The 26,369-nt window shown below is 39.3% G+C and overlaps 1 protein-coding gene across 2 annotated transcripts in view; it reads right to left on the bottom strand.

Annotated features, from left to right (window-relative positions):
* Positions 1–23,104, bottom strand: part of LOC130564177 (disks large homolog 4) — an 82,124-nt gene extending 59,020 nt beyond the window's left edge. The window contains exon 1 of one of the 2 annotated variants that reach the window (XM_057350118.1): positions 22,609–23,104. In XM_057350118.1, coding sequence (XP_057206101.1) covers positions 22,609–22,638 — 30 coding nt within the window. In that variant the 5' untranslated portion in view covers positions 22,639–23,104. Of the gene's footprint in view, positions 1–267; positions 472–22,608 lie in introns of those variants that run through there. The other variant, XM_057350110.1, reaches the window with a different exon arrangement.
* Between the last annotated feature and the right edge of the window lie 3,265 nt (positions 23,105–26,369).

Here is a 26,369-nt window from a genome sequence, read left to right as displayed (position 1 = left end):
CTCTGCTCCAAGACTCGCTACGCAGAGCTGTTCAATCTCCCAGCGTCATTTTTTCATTTATCTGTTTTTCCAGACATCAACTCGCACACGGACAGACACACGTGTATGTGTTCCAGACACATGCATCACATGATAAATCCAGTGTCGGTTGGTCAGACAGTCGCGCACACTGTAGATTCGCGCAGCACAGCCAAGACATAAACAAGGCAAGCAACAGCATCATAACGAGAGAGGGGGAAGCGCTTTTAAAAGAAAAAATGTACGTACCACACAGGAGCAGAGTAGAGGAAGCTTTGCACGAGCCCTCATGAGCCACAAACAACAACCAAAATGCCCGCAGTGAGGGGAAAAGAGGGTAAGAGATGGAGAGCGGGTAAGTGGGGAAGGGAGGGTATGGGGGTTTCGAGACGGAGAGAGACTTGAGGTTGGTCCAGCCGAAACACAATGAAACCTGGCAGACTGTTCCACCTCTGAGTCACAGAACAGGTTTCAGAAAAAAACCGAAGAGAAAAAGCAGAGCGGGAGGGGGAGCTGAGAGGAGGGATGAGAGAGAGGTTGTCATATTCGCTTCTGGAAGACGGCACACACAACTGCTTCTTCATCTGTCTGATTCTCTAAATCAATGCATTGATTTCAGGATTCATGTACTTGTGAACCGGTGGGTTTCCAATAAAACTGAGAGTAAAAAATCTTGACTTTCTCCCATTGCGTTAGCCTTTAAGTCCCATAACGCCAGTTGTCATCCATACAAAAATGTCGAGACAGGTGGTCACAAACCAAAGTTGAAAACTTTTTGCTTTGAACAGTCAATATATAAGATCAATATTTAACATATTTGACACTTTTGAATAGTAATACATGTTGAACTCAGCTCTAGGTGGTTGCTTGAATTCTTAAATCTCGGCTAAAATACTTTTTATTAGACGTTTTTGCCTTTTTATCACCCACCGGGTAAAAATTCTGATCTTTATCATTTGAGATATAAATTACATAAAAATAAACCTGTTGTAATTTGTTGTTATATGTATCTTGGGGGGTTTTCGTGAACCCCCCCCCCCCCCACTGTTAACATGTTGACAAAGTATATTTCTTCAGTATAGAAAAAATTATATAAAGTTATATGCATGTTTTTATCAATTTTGCTTTTTTATTGGAAAGTACAGTGTAGACAGGAGTAGGGGTGTCACATAGCGGTATTGACAATAACTGTAAAATAAAAACACAATTATCCATATTGTGTTCATTTCATAATATATCATAATATCATAAACTATTTAGCACCTATTTCAAATTTTGCGTTAAGAGTCACAATGAGACCCCAAACCCTCTCTCTGCCTCCCTACAATTGTATTTTGAGTACGGCTGCGCAATATATATTGTAATTATCGAAATATAGCAAATGTGCATATCGCAATATTTTGCAATAATTGAATTATTTAAAAAAATTTAAAAGGTCACGTGTAGACCACTCGGGATGACGTAAACAAAGCTGGTCCAAAATAACTTTTTTAACACTGCACAATAGTTGAACAAAATGCAACTAACGGAACATTTTTAACCAAATCAAAATGTTAAACGAATATCTTAAAGTTTCAATTATATAGGTGAGATTTAAAAAAGCAAAGGAGTAAAACTGAAACCGGAAGTGCTTCTGGGCCAGTGTTTACATCTTGCGAAGTGGTCTCTGTAAGTTTAAGGTTGATGCAGACAGCAGAGAGACTTGTGTGGAAGATGATCAATAATCAGAAATAATGTTCAAGAATAAACTTGAACCATTATTCTATCGCACATCACATTATTTAGCAAATTATTGTACATCACATTTTTCTTTAATATCGTGCAGCCCTATTGCTATTGGTTATATTTTTTCAATACATTTAAAACAATTTAAATTGATTTTAGTAAAAGAAATATCTTTCGCATATCAAATATCGCATTATTTATATATATATATGCTATCGCATTTTTCCTTAACATCGCACAGCCCTAATTTTGAGTGAGACTCATTCACCAAATAAAGCCCAAAATATACTAAATTAAAGATTCATTTCACCGATAGAATGATTTAGGCTATTTATGTCTTTAAAAGTTTTCAGTTATCGTGATAATATTGTTATCGATACCATGAATGATTTTGGCCGGGATAACTGTGTAGTGAAAATCTGACATGGAGACAGTGCTCTGTTGAGCAGTTTGTCCCTTTAGGGCTACTGTAGAAATAACACGGCGAAATCCATGTAAGGGGACCGGCAGTGTATGTAGATAGAAACAGTTCATTCTAAGGTCATAAAAACATAACGCTCATTATGTGAGGTCTTCATACACCTCTGAACACATAGTTATGTATATTATATTGCGTTTCTTAAATGACACATTCGGCCTTTAAACAGTGTTAAACGCTCACAGAAGGAAGCATAAACAATTCAAGAGCAACAAAAGAAGAAAACAAATGTTGAGCTAGGCCTGTCGCCCATAACTGTGCCCGCAGCCAAACCAAACACAGCAGATCCATGTAGCACCGCTATGCTCTGAACAGCCCATAATAAGACGACAGAGGACCGGATGGGATGACAGTGGAAATGACACTTATACAGGGTGAAATTTGCTCAGTTTAATATCAAACATAGAGAATAACCCAATCACAGCAATCACTAAACAACAAATGAATGCATTTGTATACGCACGACCAACAACAACTATTTATTTACTCAAGACACTAGATGTCCATATTTTGCTAAATCTGTACCTAAAAATGCTTTCTAGTGCTCCTTGTTTGCTTTCAGAAGTGCGTGTTGATGAATAAATGTCATTTAGAGCAGTATTTATGCATAACAGTACTACAATCTGGACAACCACGGTCAGAACTAGAACTGTTTCTTACGTCATACCTATAAAAACGGACATGACATAAGCAGTTCATGAGACTGTTTCTGTTTTTTTTGGCCGATACCGATTTAAAAAAAACAACTACTGTCCGCTTCCGATACCGATATTGGTCAATTGCGTAGTACTTCACATTTTTTTCTGCATTAAATTAATTTTACTGAACATGAATTGGATCCATTTAACGTTTTAAGAGAGGGGCACAAGTTAAGATAAAAATACAATAAGACAACATGACAATCAGAAATATCCAATATTTCTTCATTCTTTAATTAACAACATGAACTCATATTTGACTGAACATTGAACATTTCTTTAATGAACTTAAATAAAGTCTGTGCTGTTGCTATTTAATCATTTTGCTCAGAGAAAAACGTTGGATTATTATTCAGACTCATTGCCTCCATGCAGTTCATTAATAAACCATCGGTATCGGCCCTTTTCATGCTATTGCCGATGGTGTTAAATTAATATCGGTGGCCGATACATCGGAGCATCCCTAACTGATTCCTTTTAAACTCTAAACACATGTGAGATAACTACTAATTTCCAGGAAAATACAAGAGAAGACTGGATTATAAATCTTCATTTGACCTGAGAAACCATCAAGATCTCAATCAGGATCATTTCGTACATGTTCAGATGTTCTGATGTCAGATTCATGTTCATCACGCTATACATCTGATGCCAGCGGGATATATTTATATTTGCGCGTATCTACGTATGAATACGCCCCCGTACAGACGTGTTCCGTTATCCGTGATTAGGTCATCTCACGCCTCTCTTCGAGTTTAACGTCATGAATTTTCACGACCATCACCCAATCCCCTTTCCTCTGCTTCATCGCAAATAGATAAATATCATTACAGGAATTTACTAATACATTCATTTCTCCCTCGTTTCTATCTTTCCTTCTCCCTCCTCTCTGTTCTCTACATGACACCCTGCCATGTCGCCATGGCAACAATCAGGACCCGAAGGCTCGGTTGCTAGGCAACTCACATCACCCATAAGAGGAACGTGAAGATAAAAAGTCCGAAGCAAACAAACCACGTAATTCAAAGGCTGGTTTCGTAACACTGAGCCATTCAACAGACACAGTCACTGATCTGACATCGGTGTAATGAAACTATAGACAACACTGTTATCGCATAAACATCAGGTTCACCCATAAACATTTTTGAGATAAAAAAATAATGCCAATGATGAGTCTGAATCACTGGTGGGCAGCTAGTGATTGTGGGATGAAGCGAGTTGATGGTGCAGTTCCGTACCGGGCCACTAAGTGGCAGTGTGTGACTCAGCAATACAGCATCATTCTCAGCAACTCGCCCCACGAGCTACTGATCTCTTAATTATGGATTGTGCGTGCGTGCGTGCGTGCGTGCGTGCGTGTGAGAGAGAGAGGTAATTGCTGAGCTTTACAGTATTCAGTTATGTCAAATCCCAAGGTACGCACAGAGCTTGAAATGCAAGCTTGTACAGACACCACAGTCTATCATAAAGACGCTGCTTAGACACAACTTCAAATTATAGAATCAAAAAATACACACTAGATTTTTCCGGCCCGATTCACAAACCGCCAACCCCAGGTCTCTATGCTATTCTGCACCCTGGATTTGACCTTAAGTGTGTGTTTTCCACCTTATGTCATCCAGAAGGCCTTTACTGTCAATCCAATCATTTAGAATAGTAAAAGCACACCTCTTATAACCAGGCTGCCCTTAAGTTCACATTCATGTCACGCTAATACACACTGAAGTTTAATATTTACAGTCAATGGTTTGGTCAAAACTGTAATTTGACCTTCAAACAAATCTACCTCAGCTTTATTCTCTTTCCTAAGATGCAAGAGTTCAAGTCTTTATCACAGTTTATAAAGTCCAGACGGGCCACCTGCTGTGGCAGTAGCAGCTTGCATCCTGACTCCTGTCCTTTCTCACCTTGCCTCTCAGAGCACAGTGTTCCCAGCCAAATCATGACATCTTCCCTCATTTCATGGTGTTTCACCTTTGCTCTAAGCAAACCAATTCCGTTTACACTCAGCTTCACACTATTTCACTTTATACTCAACAAAATTTCGGTGTACACACCACTTTAAGACAATTCTGTTCACACGACAGTTTACATCTAATCAGTTTATACTCCATTTTACAATTCAGTTCACGCTTCACATCAGTTCAGTTTACACAACACTTTACGACAATTCGGTTTACACTATACATCAGTTCAGATTAGAGTACAGTTTACACTCCACTTTATGACAATTCGGTTTACACTATACATCAGTTCAGATTAGAGTACAGTTTACACTCCACTTTGTGACAATTCGGTTTACACTATACATCAGTTCAGTTTAGAGTACAGTTTACACTCCACTTTACGACAATTCGGTTTACACTATACATCAGTTCAGTTTAGAGTACAGTTTACACTCCACTTTATGACAATTCGGTTTACACTATACATCAGTTCAGTTTAGAGCACAGTTTACACTCCACTTTACGACAATTCGGTTTACACTATACATCAGTTCAGATTAGAGTACAGTTTACACTCCACTTTACGACAATTCGGTGTACACTTCACATTCACTAAATGGTTTTAAATAATAAACTACACACACAAATAACTCTACGTTTTTACATGTCACTAAAGCTTGCTTACAACAAACACACTATGCCATTTCATCCTTTTACTGTATCTCTACCTATCTCCTCAAACAGACAGATAGACAGGCGACATACCATATAGAATATCTAAAGCTGTAAACACAGATCTATTATGAGCCTCAATGTTGTTAAAAGGTGCTAAGCATCTGTAAGTCAGTGTGATTCCAAAAAGTACTAAACCAACTGCAGTAGGGAAATTGAGCTCTGCTAGTCCAGTGACTGCTATGAGAATAATGAGCATGTTTTTATAGTTTAGTTAGGTAACATTGGCTATTGTAGGTAGTTAGTAGTGCTGACCGGTAAACCCAAATGTGTCTTCACTGACTCACACTTCATCCAAAATCCATCTTCACACTTCACGCTCTCTCTCTCTGTATGTGCTTGTGTGTGTGTGTGGGAGAGAGAGGGCTGTCAGCCGAGTTATGATGATAAAGGGCACTTTCGTCAAAGTGATGCTACTGTACAACAATACAACATGTTTTTACTTTTTACCGTAATGTTCCGCAGAACTGTGAACCACTGCACAAACTAAATGCTGTAAATCGTCCATAATTTATGTTGAAGTCAGTTGTAAATTTCCGCGGTTTAATGATTTGTTTGCATCAATGTTCTTGTCACCTTGTATGTAGATATTGATAAGTACTGCTTTCAGTTATTATGTATCGCCAAACTGGTGCATTAATATATAAAAATGATTACAACACTCAAAATACATTGCAGGAAAACATGCATATAGATTATTTAGAACATCATATATTTTACTATTTTGAATCTACTTTATTGGTAGTATTAGATTTTTTATTGAAATGATGCGTCTTCTGTCACCATTTGAAAATGCTACAAAAATCTGTAAAAACGTAGAAAACATCTAGCTTTTGAATATTTAAACATCTAGCTAAAGTTAGATCACATGAGATTAGGGTCCAGTTGCATAGACTTAGCCGCGAAGGTTAAGACTCCGTCATAAGAACCAGTCTCACTGGCTAGCAATTAGTTTAGACTTTCAGTCTTAACTTTCATATTTCAGTTCGCCCAATCTACCTTTTCATGTAACTGATTTAAAGAAGTCATGGCTTATGGTTATGACAAAGTGAGACTAATAAAAATGGAATAGCTTCATAATAACAAACAACTCCACCTTACACACATTATGAAAAAAGAAATAATTTCAAAGCAAATTTCACAACAAATTTCAGTCAGTTCTGACAGTTATGTCACATGAGGAATGGGTGCATTTTTTTAAGTAGGAGTACATGAACTTAGTATCGGTGCATCCCTACTAAGCAGTTTATGCAACCGGCCCCAGGGTACAAAATATACCATACACGTGTCTTATGGTGTGACAGCAGAAATGTAGAAAACAAACGGTTAATAATATATTATTTTAGATTATTCATATTCATATTTTAGATTTATCTGCATTGTTACATTTTTGCTGGTTTATTTATCAACTACCCATTTACAAATTGCCAAATGGCAAATGTAATAAAAAAATGACTTTGGGAAATAAAAACTGAAGAAGTTGACTTGCAACCTTGCAATGCAATTATTTGCGTTTTGTTTAAATGACAATGACCTAATCTGCAAAAACGTGCAATAGAAAAACAGGTAAATAAAGACTGCTGCGGATGGAAGGCAAGGATGGAAGTAAGAGGTGGTCTTGTTTTCGATTTCAAATCAAATGTCACGCTACACTTTGCAGCTCACGCTCTCAGTTATGAAGATCTATTAAAGGAGCAGTTCATAGTAATCTTAATTAATGCGGGCTTATTTTAAAGTGAATTACTCCTTGAATATGGCCACGCGAAACAAAAACATGCGCGTGTGTGTAAATCCATGTGTGACTCTTACACCCGAAGCTCTTGTGACTCTGAACTCCTGTGACATTGAGCCAGACTCGTTCTTTGACTCAAGGGTAATCGTCGGGCCAAAGACACTTGGCCGTTCGTCCCGAGGAAGCTCGAGGAGTCGAGACGGAGCTCAATGTGCCCTGGCACGCCATGGCTTGCCCTCATTTGGCGTGAGAGAGGAAACTCTGCTCCTGTATTCTTACAAGCCTCCAGTCGCATATACTGCTTGTCTTTACGGGTGAAGTGTGACACTATTAGACATACGCAAATGCACCTACAAATGGATTTCTTACAGGCGAGGCATCTCTGCACATTATGCTGGAATGGGAGCAAGTATATTTAAACAAAGAAAAAATTGCACGCATCATCTGATATCAGTGTGTGTATTTCGTCAAGACCCAGAGAGTACCCGGAGGTTTTATCTCACGGTTGTGTGTCTTGCCTGCGTGTGCGGCGTTTGAATAATATGGAGGATGCACCTCTGCAGTGAACGTGTGCTCTGAAGGTTGATGTATGCGAGTGGGACAGTCACTGAGCAGAAAGGATGGGTGGGTTAGAAGCGAGTGAAAGAAATGAGAGAAGGGCAGTTGGATGAGTGGGAGAACCGATGATAACACACCGCGCTACTGAAAACTGCAGAACGTACAGGAGGATAAAAACACACTCAGAGTTTGTGAATGATAACAGTTGTGTATATGCAGACATGTGAGTATATCATCTAAACTAGTTTATAGCGACTCCACCTTCCTTTAAAGACGATATGGGATATAAGAACAATAAAAGGCACAACAATGTCGTCTGTACGACACTGTGGGATTTTGATGTGTCCTGGTTTTCAAGTTTGGGCTTCAATAAAAAAAATCATGATGGAATCCTGGATAACTGTTCTGCTGATAAAATGGGTGCTGAAAATAATTTACTCTGCCAATGTCCAGCTAACTTACCACTAGAGATACACCGATATATTGGCCAATAATCGGTCTTGGTCGACTTTTACACACTATCAGACGATAGTTTAATGGGATCATATGGCGCAAATACGTGTTTCTGCAATCGATCAGTGGAGACAATCGATCGGCAATCGATCAGTGGAGACATTTTGTATCGGTGCATCTCTACTTACACCTAAATCAGACTATACATCACTTCAACCACATGTCCTCTGTCCACACGCCCTCTGTCCAGACACACCCTGCGTCCGAAATCTCCTACTTCCATGCTATATAGTAGGTGAAAAAATAAATATGAGTCACGAATAGTATGTATGAAAAATAAGCAAAAAACAGTAGGCGAGCAATGCCAAGATGGTCTACTGCTTCCGCCGAGTGTGGATCGGATGGACACTTCCCTATCCCATGATGCCACCGAAGCTGAGCAACCGTCAAATTTCAAAAGAAAATCAAATAAAAATCGGCGGACGTAGCACGATGCGACAAAAGAGAACGCATTAGAACCCATTATAATTTTCAATCTTGTCCACACTGGATGTGTCGTGGCGTGATGCGACAATCCCATTAGAACAAGTTGTGTGTAGACACGGTGTAAGGCGGATGTCCGTCCCAATAAATGAATTTCTCGTGACTAAATTATTTTTTTGTTTTTATCAGCGCCTACATAAAGGTTGATGTTAATACGTCATAGGTCAAAGAGCATCCAGGTCACATGACAATAAAACATGGCGGGTGCAGTAGGTCTGAAATGTATTCATACTACACGCATACTATAGGCTATAGAACGTACTGTTTTAACGGCCGATAGGTAGGTACTCATTCAAAATCAGTACGTACTGTCACAGTATGCCATTTCAAACGCATCAACAGTCTAGAGTTCCGTCCCAAATGACGTACTATATAACACTTCACTATGCACTATGTACTCTACAATCTAGCGTATGATCATATGAAACACTAAACAGGCCAAATGACTAGACGAGGCCAAATGACGTCAAACTTCGCGTAACGCGTAACGCGTTCCACACTTCATGTCTTTGGTTGATCGAGTGCATCATCCGTGTACTTGAAGTGCTACCTGTTGGAATTTTTTATGCAAACACTACTCACATGTTTTATACTACAAAATGACAAAGAGCACAGCAAAAGTATGCAATTTAGGATGGACTTCATGTCTGCCACAGACACAGGCGTGATTGCTCTGTATATCTGTTTTAGTAATACCTGCCAAACCTCCTAGACATCAATGAGACTAAATGGAGACCAAACGTGAACATCTGCTTAGCCCTGCCAAAGGAATCGGTTTTGGGCAAAAAAATAGTAATGTGAAAGAAAGGGTATGTTTTTTTCAAACCAATATACAGAAATTATGTAATCAAAACTTCCGAAGTTACAAGTAGGAAATTTCCCAAGAGAGGTTGTAGACGGCAGTCAAGCTTTGAGCACAGCAGAGCATATAAACATTTTGTCAACACGCTAAACAGTACCGTTAGTATGAAATGAGAACAAACAATGAGTGCATGTGTGTGGGGGGGGGAGGGTAAACCCTACGGTATGGGGACAAAATGTCCCCACAAAGATGGCAATATCCAAAATCCTTGTCCTTGTGGGGACATTTGTTTGTCTCCATGAGGAAACAAGCTTATAAATCATACAGAATTAACTTTTGTGAAAATCTAAAAGAGCAGAAAGTTTTGTGTGATTGTTAGGGTTAGGTGTAGGGAATATGATGTACAGTTTGTACAGTATAAAAACCATTGCGTCTATGGAATGTCCCCATAAAACATGGAAACCCAACATGTGTGTGCGTGTGTGTGTGTGTGTGGCTTATAAATGGCTCCACATGGACACATGCAGGACCACAACTGGCAGGATGATCTCAGATTGAGCGAGAGAGAGAGAGAGAGACTGGTGTCCTTGAGTGAACATCAAATATGACCTCACTACTCTTTCGACTGCCATCAGAGACACATTATAAGAACATCATACGTCCCACGATAAAACATCTGATCTCACACATGCAAACAAACACACACACTGTCTGAATCACGGCTGTATCGAGTGTCCTGATACTTGAGGTGATGTTCGATCCCTCCACACAAACCCAGACTAGAAAGACGCATAAATCCCACTGTGAACCAACACACTGCTGCATACACACACACACACACACACACACACACACACGCGCACGCACACACACACACGCGCACGTTCACCCACACACATCCTATTTAAACAAGCCTTAAACGCACATGCACGAGGAAAACTCTGGCGCACTATTTCATGACACACTAGTCATCTTAAACCAAAGCTTAGAGCTGTGAAAGCTTGGATGAATAATTAAGTTTGATTTTGTGTGTTTGTGGCGTTATGAAAAGATCTGCAGCAGCTTCTAAGTGACTCGAGATGTCACGCTTCAGTACTCATCCTCATGCCATGTTCGGAATGGCACACTACACATGCCACTCTTGCCATTTCTGCAGAAAATAGTATGCATACTGTGCACAGCATGTAGATTTTCTGTATTCAAAACAATTTTTGGAGAAACATGAGACTGAGATGATACCTAAATGAGAATTGGATTTGTGTGCAAACCCCAGAGGCGAGTTAGCATTTTAAGACTTCCGGTTCCATGGTCCCAAAGTCTATGGGTTTTTTGAATGGGTTTTTGTTAAATCGCCTGAAATAAGGTCTGTGGCTAACAAAACTTAAAACAAAACTTAACAAAAGATAACGTTTTAATTAGGTCTGTCAAATGATTAATCGTGATTAATCGCATCCAGAATAAAAGTTTGTGTTTACGTAATATACAGTATGTCGGTGTACTGTGCATATTAATTTTGTAATTATGAACACATACACGTGAATGCATATATTTGAGAAAAATATAACAATTAATAAACGTTTATTTAGAATTTCAATTATTGGTAAATATAAATGAATACATTTAAATATTTCCTAAATATATAGACAAGTATGTTTATGTTTTGTGTTTATAAATACAAAATGAATATGCACAGTACAGAGACATATATTATGTAAACACAAACTTTTGTTCTGGATGCGATTAATCACGATTAATCGTTTGACAGCCCTAGTTTTAATATATGACATAAAACACACCAGTTATAGACGGTTTCATCTTAACAACATAAAAAATGTTACTCCACATGCACACTTTTGTGACCCCAATTGAACTTCCGGTGCACATTCACAAACAAAAGAGTGTCTTTAGATTATTTCTGATAACAATCAAAAGAAACCAAGAACCGTTACTTGGCTAAACTTGTCTCTCCAATATTTTTAATTTAGGCTCCATTGCCAAGCTCGACCGCTACATCTCAATGTACCATACGTTTTCTTTAAACATGACCAAACTACAGGACCCATTCAACAAATTGTTTATTTAATAAATTAACAAAAAACAAAATTCAACAAATCGTTTATTTAACAATTATTATACAGTAAAATAATCATACAAATTAATATTACCATAAATTAAATTAAATATAATTAGTTATATTATTAGACACTAGCCAAGCACAAACCCAAAGTTAACTGGGGGTAAGGCGTATGTGCGTCCGATGAAACGGTCTATAACCCTCAACGGCGCGCTAACAAGTTGCTAAAAGCGACTACTTCCTTTGACGGAGACGTTAGACGTCATCGCGCATATAAATCTCACAAATAATGCAACATGGGCACAAATCTCTATAATCATTGTTGAGGATTCATTCACGGAGTAATTACTTACCAGGGAACAAGTTTTTAATAAAGTTAAAAATAGTTGTCGATATCGAGCGACCATAGTGTAGTCAGTTTATAGCCTTGCGTTAGCTTTTTACTCCTGGCGATTGTATTTAGGCTTTAAAAACAACAAATATTGTTCTGTAAAGATTATCTTGATAGACAAAAAGTGTCAACATCATGAAAATGAGTTAATCACAGATCCTATTTTTTTGCGATCTTCCAAAAGTCTATGGAAAAATGCATAGGCTTTCAGTCGAGGGAACCAGCGTAGCGCTTATATCCGGGTTAGCCAACAAAAATATGTCATCTCTGAGCCACTCCATATGATAGGGATGGACATAATATGACAACATATGTCAGCATACTCTTGTTCAAAATGCTTGCTGCCTGACTTGTTTAAAATGTAGGAAGTATGCAGTGTATACAGTGAAGGTTTCTGTTAGTATGCACGTACTTCTTTCCAAACATAGCCGTACACATGGAGGTGGCAGCTAAATATACAATGCTGTGTTACCTAAGAAATGATTTTGCTGTCGTATGAAACCACAGCTCTCATTTTAGCAAAGTGTTCAAATGAAATTGTATTTTTATGTAATCTAGAGTCGGTTTTGTGCGTTACGGCTGCCGTGTGGATGCTGTACATGACATTCACCAACTTACATCTCTTACATCTATTATTCATCTAAACACGCTATAATGAGTGCGAAAGCAAGGCAGAGAGAGTGTATGCAAAGAGGACAGTGAGAGTGGTGAGAATACAGATAAAAAATGAAATTGAAGACAGGTTTTGTTTCAAAACTCAAGTGTTCTGCCTAAAGACGATGTATTTTAAGGCATTACTGGTATTCTCACAATGGAAAGATATCTTTTGGACAAAGTGTAAGGCAGATTGCCTGTGTACACCACACAGACGGCAATCCCAGACTGCACTGGGACAAGCTCAGTAAAAGAAACAAATTCAACATTGCTGCAGACAAAAACATACATGGAATGTGGAGTACGTGGCGGAGGTTACAAAAATCTTCTCTCTATTATCGCCAGAAAATATTTTTTGTCGTATGGAAGCGTGAAAACTCATGCTTGTTAAGCAATCGGTTGAGAAATGTAAAGCGTAAATGTGCGTTTTGTCCCCAAAAAAACCACAGCTCAACACCACTTGTATGTGTTTATAGGGCAGTCTTGCCCTGCCCAATATGGCGTCACTGTTGACACAAAATTAGTCTCACGACCGTTGGCTAAACGTCTGATGCATAAGGCACACTTTTCTGGAAACACTTCAGCACGTTCAAAGTCGTCATCTGATTGGTTGAATTTCACAGGATTCCCGGGAGACGTGCGTGTCGCGTTCTTTAACGGTACGCCTGGAAACAACACGAAGCCGTCTGATGTAAGAAGTAAGCTGTCGTGTTTACAACGGTTGTTATAAGAATTCATCGACTAAACGCTTAATTCTTAAAAGTATGCGAGGTTTACAGCATAAATTTATAATCATTTTGTTGCAGTTAACACCGATCTGTTACTGCAGGGACATTTCCACGCCTCTAAACATGACGCGGCACAAAATGAAACGCGATTGGTTGCTTTACCTCTCAGTCACATGGCTCTTGGGCGGGCCTTGGCCAAAGAAATCGGCGATAAGTTTCAGACCTTCAGAATGAAGGTCTGGCTATGCGAGACTAGATGGGTCATGCACGGTGTTGTAGCTCTAGAGAATTTAAGGGATAGTTCATCCAAAAATGGAAAATCTGTCATTATTTACTCGCCCTCAGGTTGTTTCAAACCTGTATAAATGTCTTTGTTCCAATGAACACAGAGAAAGATATTTGGAAGAATGTTAGCAATTTTCATCCACTACCATAGTAGGAAAAAAATATTGTATTTTTTTTGTTCTGTTGAACACATAATGAGATATTTTGAAGAATTTAGGAAAACAAAGAGTTCTCGGCACCTTTGACTACCATTTAATTTGTCCTACTATGGTAGTCAAGGTCAATGATGTCCCGGAACTGAAAATTACTAAGATTCTTCCAAATATCTTTCTGTGTGTTCATCGGAACAAAGTAATTTATACAGGTATGAAATTACATAAGGGTGAGTGATTTTTGGGTGAACTGTCCCTTTAAGAAAGTTCTCAGTCATTATGTCACACACAAAAAAGTGTTTCACATTTCACACAAGAAACAAATGTAAGCAAAACTCTCTGATCTTTATTTAATGCCGTCTACGAGAAACAACTGAGACATTTGATATTGTATGTATTATAATGAATGGCTTTTAGTGACCAAGAGAGACACATGAACTCAGAGACCTCAGAGGATCAGCAATGTGAAACAAGCAATGTGAAAATCTATCTCCTCGCGGTTACATCATACTCATGACAACACAGCCAACCCTCTGTTGATCTCTTCTTTATTCATTTCTCACTCTGCTATTCTCTCCTATCTACCTATTCTCTCTCCCTTTGTGTCTGTAATACACATATAAACCTCCATGTTTGTGCCTGTGTCATAAATTCAGCACTCACCCCTATTTAATGCCAATAAATCATCTGATATTTCTTATTTTTAATGCATTTTCCAGTCTGGCCGCTTCGATTTGCTCTTCTAACAGATGTGCAAAACAACCACAGCTTGTTTTGTGAAGTGTCATCGTGTTACAATAATAATACACCACACAACGGATGTTATGTGACGGTCCAACTGTAAAACTGAAAGCATCCACATGGGAGAGCGAGAGTCTACCGCGCTTTGTCATACAGCACTATTAAAGCTGCAATCTGTAACTTTTTGGGTAAAAATAAACACACACACACACAAAAAAGAGTTGTTGAGCAAGTACATAAACAATTAGTGCCAATTTTCAGTTTAATTATCAGGGAACATTTTGATGAAATGTGTATCTTCATAATTGTAGCGTCACTTTGAAAAAAGACATAAAAAACATTACGGGCTGTCAGTATTGGACGAAATGTCTTTATCAGTGTATGTGTGTGTGTGAAAGACATGTGATGTACTGGTGGTCTGGATCTGATGGATTTCGAGAGGCTAATCATGGAGGGTGAACATCAGTTTTTTTGGCCCGCCAGTGAAGTCCTTTCCATTTTAAATAGGCCATCTGCCTCCTGTATGTTAGCCAAACCGTTCCTGTCACAGCCAGTTTTCAGACAAACACACACACTATCGCAAACACATACTGTATGCAGGCACACAGGTACACACACACACGCTTAATTTTAAAGACGTAATCGCACGCTGTGCCGATCTCCAGCTTTTTCTGGCTCTCACAGACGTGTGAACGCGTCTTTTTTAAATGGCTTGCTAATATCCATGGAGACGTTCTTCACTTCAGAAAGTTCTCTTACATCACAGAACTGCTCACTGCACAAGTTCTTTTCGACATAGCCAACGGGTTTGACCCAGACAGATGGCAACGGAACGGGAAAAGTTCACCCAATATTAAGAATTCTGTCCTTATTTACTTAAAGAGAAATTCCAACGTCTGTGCTTTTCCAAGCAATTACAATAAACCGAAGCTGTTAAAGGATCAAGGGTGCCATAAAAGTGCCCCGTATGACTTGAACAACATTACAGGTCTTCTGCAGTCATTGTTTTTCGCAAACAACACTCTAAATGTTGCGTTGGTTCAACCCATTGTTGGGTCAAATATGGACAAAACCAACCACCGGGTTATAAATTACCCTATGCTGGGGTTTTTTTCAAACCAAAATATTGGCTTTTTCAACCCAAGGTTGGATAACAACAACCAAGCGTAGGTTTATATATAACCCAAGGGTGTGTGTTTGAACAATATTTTCTATTGTTACGTGGTATTTGTCCCATCACTGACTGCTATGTTGCTCAGAACGGCACACGAGATTTTCACCCACCGTTGCACTTGTGTACATGGTTGGGTGACAGGACAGGGATTTGATTTGATATTTTACCCAGCATTGGTTGAAACAACTCAGCATTTTTTTGAATGAAGCATCAAGACTTAAAGACTAAAGCGGAAGATCTAAAGACCGCCACGCTGCCTTCAGAAATCATCCAGATGGAATCTGTCGACAGGCTGTTGTGAGAACATTGGATTCAGACTTGATGTCTTCCTACTTCTCACTCCTAAAATAAAGGATTGAGAAATGATTGCACAGCCGGATACCACAGAAAAATCTTTTCTCCATAGAAGCCAAGCCATAGAAGAATCATTTTTGGTTCCCCAAAGAAGCTAACGGAACCATTTCTTCTTACTTTGTTATAAAACATTTTTTTTCCACTACAAAGAACCTGAAATGTGAAAGGTTCTGGATGTTAAAGGTTCTTCATACTACTATCATAGTTTTTTTAATTATCTACATTTGGGGCCTTTTTCTGCAAATACTACAAATACATATTCAATTCATCCGATTTATTGACCAATCAAATCAATTAAAATGGTTTTCCAATTTAAAATAGCCATATAGCCAACTGATAAACCCCATACAATAAAATCCTTATACTGACTAAGAAAAAGACCAAAACGTGTTCTCTATGCCTGCAGACACCCAACAACTGCTCTACAGCATGAATGGAAGAGCAATTTTTCATCATACTCATAGATCCATTAGCTGAGTAATGCATGTTATCCTGTGGTCAAGCTTTCTAAAAAAAAACTGCCACATATCTGTCTCATTTTCGGTTAAATCTGTGACAGCACAACGTAGAAAGAGCTTAACAGGCGCTGTATTCCAAATCATTTGAAGCCAAGATGTAATTATTCATCAAAACGATTGCCTTTAGCCCTGGATCGTGAATCTTGTTCATGCTTGAATATAGTTTCTCATCCTTCATTATCTTTTTACATGATATTAGCTTATATCAGATGTTTCTCTTACAATTCCTAAGGCAAAATGAAGAAGACAATTGTTAGCATACTGTGTTTTGAGATCATTCGGATGAATTTGATGAGAAATGTTTGACTTCTTTTAGTTGTCGTTCTCGGTGTGAACCGGCGTTAAGAGTGCACACGAAATATGTTTAGTTTCTGTCTGCGTGTTACACAAGAATGCGTGTGGCCTGGTTTTGCTTTACAGGGTTAATCTAATATGAACCGATCATTTCATTTCAACACAAGCTAACAGGCATTAGCATGAAATCCATCTGCTTTGCGATGGCTGAGGAAAACAACTGCTTCAACGGTGTGGATGAGCGACATAAAGACGCCTGTCAACTTCACACGCAGCACTTGCTTAAACAATCTCCGTCATTAGAGACAACAAAGAAATCACACCGCATTAAACTTTCCTATTTATGCCGTTTGTTCGTTCGGACAAAAATAAATTGGACAAGAATAGCAAACGTACGAAGTGATGCAACTGCAACTGTACATGCAGTAAAATGCTGAGCTTTTATTCATTTACAGTTTTAATTATACAAAAATGTTGCAATTTGCTTTAAAGTCAGACATCCACGTACACCTTTTACAAACATCTGGTTCTGTCCGAAAGAGAATGTTTAGCTTTAAAAGAAATTGTGCTCATTTAGTCATCTACTTGTACATTTAAACTTAGTCGGAACAAAACATGATCAAGTCTGAATATGTGAATGTAAATGTGATTCGAGAGAGGGCAACATTTGATGAAAAACAGTTTAACTTTCATTCTGTTCTGTCCACAAAGTTATTATATGGCTTGAGGGTTTGGACTGACATAAGTTTTGAAAAAAAAAATTGGGCGCATTTTTAATTTCAGGGTGAACAGTTCCTTTGTGCCACCGATATTTTCTACGCAAGAACAGCAATAAAAACGATTCATTTCTACTGATGTTTTACACATCGAAGTTATGAATGACAAATTAATACTTCATAAGAAATTAAAACACATTGTGATGCTGGCACATGGGGTGAATCAGTTTTTGCCAATTGCAAGTGAGTGACCTCAAATGTATGAATGTGTATGGGACCTCCACCGCAATGTTCCAATGTCAGCACCTGGTGTGTATTCACACACAATACAACTTAAACTCAGTTTATACTCGTGCGCAGAGCCGCGTACCCTACGCCGTTGCCTGATGCGCACCTCTCCAAAAATTTAACAACGCGTCAACTCAACGCGGACCACAAGTGCTGTGATTGGTCTGTTTGAACCCCTCCCTCGGGTCAAAAAACTCTGCGATAGCGTCATGTTTACTCAAACGCATTTCCAAATGAATTATCTAAGTAAATTATTTGTTATTCTGTATTTAACATCTCAAGCTGCAACAAAAATGACTGTTTACTTGCCGCTATCACGGCAAGAAGACTTGCTTCTTCTTCGGTTCTTGTCTTGGTTTGCAACACGTGCATGGACACTGACACCTAGTGGTCATTGCCTGTCGACGCAGAAGTATAAATGAAAACCGACACGTAGCCTACGGCGTAGGTCCAATGCACGAGTATAAACTGGGCTTTAACCTTTTGCCACAACTGCAGTACAAACTCAATCTAAAAATGTCACAGAAAATGACAAATACTCAGATTTCTTGGACAGTCAACTGCAGCTGAATCTGTTTAATTACTAGTACTTGATCATTTAATTTTCACCAGGTAATTTACAAACGTTCTGATAAAACGAAACAACACATGGATGCACAATAAATTATCGGCCATATCGGTATCGGCCGATAAATGGTCATTTTTAATGGGTAACGCATGGTGCTAGCAACATCAGGGACATAGGTTCGATTAGGAAATGTGCAGTGTATACTGGTAGTCTAATTTTACTACAGTAAAAATGTGTTAATCTCGTGCATTTCTACTTTAAGTTTAATTTAACGTATTTGAAACATTTACTACACGTTTTTACCCTTAAGCCTATATACACACATACATATGATTTTGCTTCAAATGTAATACAATATAGGTGGATTTAATGAACTATTAAAATAGGATTCAGCAGTTTTTACATCATTATGTCCAGACACCACAATTTCTAACATCTGTTTCAAACGGATGTTCTAATCTGCCATGGGCACCAAATAATATGCAATATGAGCATTGAATTAACAGCTAAACTTTACAATAAGGCTCTATTGGCCAACATTGTAAATTAACATTATCCATTGTCAGGGCTGGTTTGGAAAGAAAAATCGGCCCTGGCATTTTTAGGCCCGCATCGGCCCCCCACCGAATCTGATGACGGAGGGGGGGGGGGGGGTTGCATGCATACGTGTCTTTTGCATTCGCGTCCGTCTAAGCGGCCAAAGCCTCCGTTACGGCCCCATACGTTAGCGGCCAACGCCTTCGTTCCGGCCCCATACGTTAGCGGCCCACCGGGAAAATGCCTGGTACGCGAGATGGCCAGTCCGCCCCTGTTCATTGTTAGCTCATGCTAACTATGCTAACAAAATTAACCAATGTTAACAAATTGCAGCGTATTCTAGAGCGTTTCTGCGCAGAGGCGTTTGAAGTCGAACTATTGTGTCAAACTAAAAGAACTACAATGGCTGTTTTTACCAACAACAAATAATTGTCCAACCATATTTCTGAGTTGAAACCTAAGTAAACTTTTAAAGTCCCGTTTGTGAAGTGCAGGAGACGGAACTCTTAAAGGGACAGATCTCTTCAAGAGCATTTTATTCCTAAAGATTTGAAAGTGGGTTAAATATGTGCTGCAATCTATCTGTATTCCTTCCAAATTAAAGATGTAGTACAGCAAATATGTTAATCATCACGAAAACATGAATCCACAATTATGTGATGTTTTGGCACACAAAATGATGCCAGAAATATTCATTAATGTGAAACAATGCATCTCGAACATCTGAAGACAGCAAGAGACTGTATTGGTCAAAGCGTGGTACAGTCATCCATTTTCACAATCCTGGGAGCCAAATTTGGTTCAATCTCAGTCACCACGGGGAGAGATCCAGTTTCAGTCCAACCCGAAAGGCTTTCAAAGAGTAAACCTGTACTTCTGTGAATACACACACACGGACCATCATCATACACACCAACAAACAAAGTCATTAAGAAGACTGTATGAGGCTGTATGCAGATTCACGCATCTTATAGCATGAACACCAAATACATACAAATGTTCCACCGTTTTCCTCGCTCATCTCACACCCACTTCATATTGTCTGCTACTGTCAACGGAGGAGCGGGCGCCCGCTTCTGTTGCCAAGGGAACAGGCTTAAATCAAATGAAGCCAACGGGAACTGAGTGACATTCACATGCATCGGTGGCCACAGATGAGCTAACACACACACACACACACACACACACACACACGCACACACACTCACATACACAAACACAAACAAAAACTATTTCCGATGCAACAAAACACGAGAAACATACAGTTCAGCAAAACATATAACACATCCAGAATACAACAGCTTAACCAAACAGGAACAAAATGTTTGGGTACCAAAGAGCAAGAACATAAAAAGAAAAGGCGTCGACTGATGATCGCTGTTATCTGAAGAGTAAAGTCCTATAATTACGTTACTGTGCACGAGTAAAACGCAAGACGTTTTCATTTCTGTCAGGCATTTATTTACGTTAGGATAGGCGACGAGTTTTTGACATAAACGGACACTGAGTGATTGGGTCCCATGACTAAAAATGCATCATTGTTTTTGAAAGCCTTCATTCTCACACTTACATGCCTTTTTAAATTGATCCACTTTGGAGAGCTTCATTTTCACAGACAAAAAAATGCTGTTTCAGTGTGGATGGAAAACAAAAACTGAGAGAAAAAGATGCATTTTTAACCAAAAATGTATGAGTGAGGTTAAAGCTTTGGGCTCCTGATGAACCGTATTGTTTGTAAAAAGTTTTTTGTGCATTTAAAAAAAACATTTTGAGGACACCTAACACTGCCAGTCATTTCAAAGATCAGTGCGCCATTTCTCTCTCATCCCACACATGAGCAGACACTGCGCTAATTTCTCAACTCTCTCTCTCTGTACCTTTCTGAGTCTCTCTCACACATTCAGTGCAGTAGATCTGTTGGGAGTGAGGTCATCGTAGTGCTGAGGCGGAGCATGTGCTGAGGGTGGGAGTCAATCCAAAGACTTCAAAAGAGAGAGAGAAGTGATAGAACAGACACCAGCGTCGAGAAAAAGCACCGGCCAACGTTACATAAACCGTTCAACGAGCTCTGCCAGCAACACGACATGGGCAAAGAGGCGCATGCCGTCCAGAGCGGTGGGACGTGTCTCACCTCCACACGCACACACACGCTGCCCTCGGGGCTCTGCATTTAGATGACAAATCACACAAGTATGCGAGTGTTTATTAATGAAAGCTTGACCTCTCGTTCTGGCTCCCACGCGTATGCCTCCTCCCCTTTACCATTTAACGCCTCTTTTCTTTGCTTTTCATTTTATAGCCTTTGTAATCCCTTTCTCCTCCTCTTCACCGCTACCGGCACTGCAGGTCTGTGAACAGCCTCAGCGGGGGAAGAAATGAAGCAGGGTTTGGGGCCAAAATGCCATTGACGGTGATAACCATGTTGGCCTAGATGTTGAAAATGTGGGGCAAAAAAATGGCCCGGTTGTGAATTTCTCTCTTTGTTATATTATGTGTCATGGGTTTGTGCCCCTGCGGACACTGTAGTGACCTGTAGCTGAAAGTTGTTGAATGTATACTTTGGGTACTATGAAGAGGTTTAAATAGATGGAAAATCAACTCTGGGAAACAAAACACTTCCAATAACTCAAATATTCAAAACAGACACATCTACCTTAAAAGAATACTGTAGAGGACAATATAATTTAACCTAATGAGTGTTTTTTTTATAATTTAACCCAATGAGATCAACTGCCCACTGTTGATCCGCAGTCTCACGCTATGAGCGGTGCGTTTTAACAAGTTAACGCTTGGTCAAGTTCAAAGAAGTTCAACTTTGAGAGGAGCCACTGAAGTGCCATGAAATTTAGTTCCATGCTGCATCATCATTTCCGCTTAAACAGGAAGTTGTGGCGGGACATTTCATAATAAAATTAGCCAATAGCGTTTCGTGGTCCTCACAAGAAGCTGAAGTGCAGAATGATCTCAAAAAAATCGTTGATCTGTATTGAATTAAGTGAGAGACTGTAACTTTTGCTGCTTATATCTTCTAATCGCACATTTTGCCAACATTTGGGAGCAAGACTAACACACTCATACTAAAAGCCGAACAACTTCTACACGATTCCATGGGGACTTTAAAACCGTGCTTTAAGAACCCTCCGTTCCGTTCTACTCCACAGCGCGGCGTATCGCTGCTGGAACGCGTCCTGCGTGAATTCGGCCCCTTACGCGCAAAACGTGTAGGGATTCAAATAAAACAGCCTGTGATTTCATTTCAGTGTGAGCTCAGGCTGTCAGACAAAAGAACAAAGAAGTGCGGAACCTATGAGCATTCCTCCAAACAACGCGCGCACTTAACGTTACCAGATTTACGCACAAGCAACACAGACAGCCACGGAAGTTTCCCTCTCGCGTCCTCGCCACACATTGCGTGTTTTCGCTCGCTCTGCTTCTCTGAATTGGCTTACCTTTGTGGTCACTATGCAGAGGCAGTCCATGGCAGAGAGAAGTCAGGTGGAGATGTATCCAAACCCCCGTTCCCCCCTCTCCCCTCTCTCCCTCCAGCTTTTCTCCTTCTCTCCTTCTCTCTTTCTCTCTCTCAGAGCCCGCCGTTCGCCTCTCTTTTCTTCTCTGTATCTCCTTTGACTGACTTAAGCATTGAAGAAAACGAGTATGGAGGGAGGGGGGACGTAAAGAGGGAGGGGAGGGAAGGAGAGAGAGTAGGGGAGCGAGAACGAGAGAGGTCTGCTTTCGGGATCCGGCAAACGAGGAAAGGACGAGGAGAGGGATGCGGGTGATGAGATTGGGAGATACAAAAATGAGAAACGGAGAGATGGGAAAGAGGATGCGAGCAATTAAAGGGAGATGGGTAGGGGAGGATGAGCGCGGAGACGAGAGGTGACAGAAGGGGGAGAAAGAACGAGGGGATGCACTGAAACGGCAGAAGATGTAGACAGAGCGCGAGCGCGAGCACGCGCACGGAGGGAGGAGACGTCAAAAGATGGAGGGGAGGTGAAGATGCGTGGAGAGAGAGAGTTCAAGAGAGATACATTACTCAAGAAAACAGCGCGAATTAAAAATCAGGGTCTCTAAATGAGAGAGAATAAACGATTTCGCCGTAAAAGACCGACACGGAGAGGGGGAGGATAACAAGGGCACCCCGGTTGTCAAGGCCTTCTGTAACCGTTGCCTTGGCAACGCTGCAGAGTTGTTTCTGTGTAAATAGCCAAGCTGCTGTCATGTGGCAGAGGCTTTAGTGAAATCAGTGATCTAACTGGTATACTGCATACCAACAACCAGAGGCGCAACTGCACATTTTCTGAGGGGTATGCGAGATCAGTTCTGGCGCCCCCATCCGCCACCCCAACCCAATACAGACAACGCACACATAAAAAATCCGTAGACAAGTTTCATATTCCCCTTGGAGTCATTCTAGTTATATTTTAAATCATGTCAATACATAATTGACATAAGTAGATAATGTTAGTGCACAGAAATGCACAATAAATTAAGCTGCAACTAATGATTATTTTGATAATCGAATAATCGGACGATTTTTTTTTTCGGATAAAAGGCTAAACAATTTTTAATTTGATCGTTTGCTTATAATAACTAAATAAAACCCCAAATAAGGGTATTTATTGTATTCTTTGAAAAGTGAGTTTCGCTTATATAATCTATAATTTTGAACATCCCAAATATAAGTAACAACCGAGTTGTAGCCCATTAGAGATGTGCTGGTGAGGAAATGTTCCCAGTGAATAATAAACTTATTTTGATCTTAAATGTTAGACATTTAGATTATTCCCTTATTCATTATTATCTAAACGAATAAGACGTATATAGCTTACTCGCCTTCTAGGCTATAGCAAAAAGGATTCTTTTCCCACTTTAAAACGAATGCTTAGTTTGTGGTTCATTGATAGCTATTTAATAAAAGTCCAACAATAAAATTGTAGCCTATAGCCTAAATTAAACATACTTTAACTGAAACTTTATAATAAAACTTTTATTGAAAAACGAAATAAGACGTATAACATGAACTCACATTATAACACAAATAAATAAAAGATCTTTGGATTTTCCCCTTACTTTAAAACTTTTTTTTTTTAGATTTTTTAGTCAAATAAAACAATGTTTATTGATTATTTTATTATTATTAATGTACAATTAAACTGCTATAACTATTTTTTTAATTTCATTTTTCAACTCCAGATACTTTCCCGTCCTTGAAACGCAAAGGATTCCTGTTATAAATACAAAGCTATATAAAAATGTTCACCCAGAAATGAAAATTCTTTCATCATTTATTCACTCTCATGTCATTCCAAACCTGTATGACTTTCTTTCTTCTGCAGAACACAAAAGAAGATATTTAGAAAAACGTGGGCAACCAAACAACACTGAACCCACCTCACTGACTTCCGTTGTATGAACACAAAACCACTGAGACGTTTCTCTAAATATCTTCTTTTGTGTTGCACAGGAGAAAGAGTCACATACAGATCGTGGACGAAATGAGGGTGGGTGAATAAATTATAGATTTTTTATTTTTGTGTGAACTATCCCTTTAATGGCAACTGTATTTAAAACCTTTTTCACTTTGCCTTTAAATCTGTGGACTGGACCATTCGAGTTATTTGAGGGGTACGTCTGAGCTTCAAAGCCTTTGAATCAGCAGTCCCGTGAGTGGAGGACGCGAGGGTCCCTGCATCCATCATAGCCTGCCATCCGTGATTCCACCAAAGCAAGAGTCAGTGGTGTTGCACTAAAGCTATTCCCATTCCCCAGGGTGGGAGGGACGGATATCCATCCTGCTGTGTGCACTTCTGTACGCAAATCTAGATAAAAACCCTGTGTCAGCCTACAACAAGTACACACTTCACACAAGTGGTGTTTCGTCACTAAAGCAGGACAGACAGATAGACAGACATATAAAGGCTTTCATGCATGTTTCAGCAGCACGCAATGAGAACAGGATGTACACTAGGAAAGAAAGCTGGCACTGAGAGAGAGAGAGAGAGAGAGAGAGAGAGAGAGAGAGAGTCTCTCATAATTTCTTTGGATGTTAATAAAACAGAAAGCAGACAATGAATATGGAGGAAGGCTTTTATTGGTTTAATAAGAATCTGCCTTTAAATGGATTGACCTGTTTACATATTCACTCCTCCATCACTGTTACATAAGTATCTGTGTGCGTGCGTGTGTGTGCGTGCGTGCGTGCGTGCGTGCGTGCGTGCGTGCGTGCGTGCGTGCGTGCGTGTTGATAAATTGTGTATTTTCATGTATACGTATTTACACAGATGCTGTGCGTGTGTGATAGGAGCTATAAAAATGAGCCCACAAATACACGACAAATCTTATAATGACATTAATGTACATACATATACAAATACATGTGATAGATAGGTGCAGGGGCATTAATAATAAACGCCACACTCATAAATGTGCACAATCACACACGCCAACACAGTTATAATACAATATTGTTTGTACAATATCTCCATCTAGTGGTTGTTTTGGATGCTGCAGTGAAGTCTTTTTTGCAGAAAGCAACAACACAGCCGCTTACGGCTCATCTCATTTCCACCGGGTTCAGTGAGGTCCCAGTAAACGCAGAGCGTTCCCCTAACGTTAGCTTTTGGTTACTGTTGGGGGATCCAAAATAACGCCCTAAGAAAGTTCTTTTCAGTTTTTAATTTTTTTGCAACCAGAAAATAACATTCCCAGTACGTTGCAGGGTGATTTGTTAAATAAGGAGAAAATAGGCTACCTTATACAGAACGTTCCCTGATGATTTTGTTTGTTTGTTATTATTTTGCATCAAGAAAATAACCACAAACAAAACAATCCATATTTAAGAATTAACTCATCAAAACAATGAAATAACAAAAATGTAACTATGGGAATAGCGCTGTAAATAAAATCACATTAAATGTTGTCTAGAAAATTGTCTAGAATTTGCTGAAAGGTTCTCTTGTTATTTTATTGAGCAGCTCGAGATCCTTTATAAATAGTACTGAAGGAATTAAAAGTAATCTAACATGTTGGCACAATTATATTTTGTCTACAAAATTCTTTAAAAAAAAAAAATGAAGTGACATTTACAGTTTTTCTCTAACACACTATTCATGAAACAATTCACCATTTTCTCACAACTAGTGTATAAACACATTCTCAATACACCAACTTGTACAAACCTCAAACTTGCAGGTCAAAAACAAACATT

Source organism: Triplophysa rosa, linkage group LG2, assembly GCF_024868665.1.
Source record: "Triplophysa rosa linkage group LG2, Trosa_1v2, whole genome shotgun sequence".
In the NCBI taxonomy this organism is placed as follows: Eukaryota; Metazoa; Chordata; class Actinopteri; order Cypriniformes; family Nemacheilidae; genus Triplophysa; species Triplophysa rosa.
Note: the sequence above shows the minus strand (reverse complement) of the source record. Positions and strands in the feature narration are given on the sequence as shown.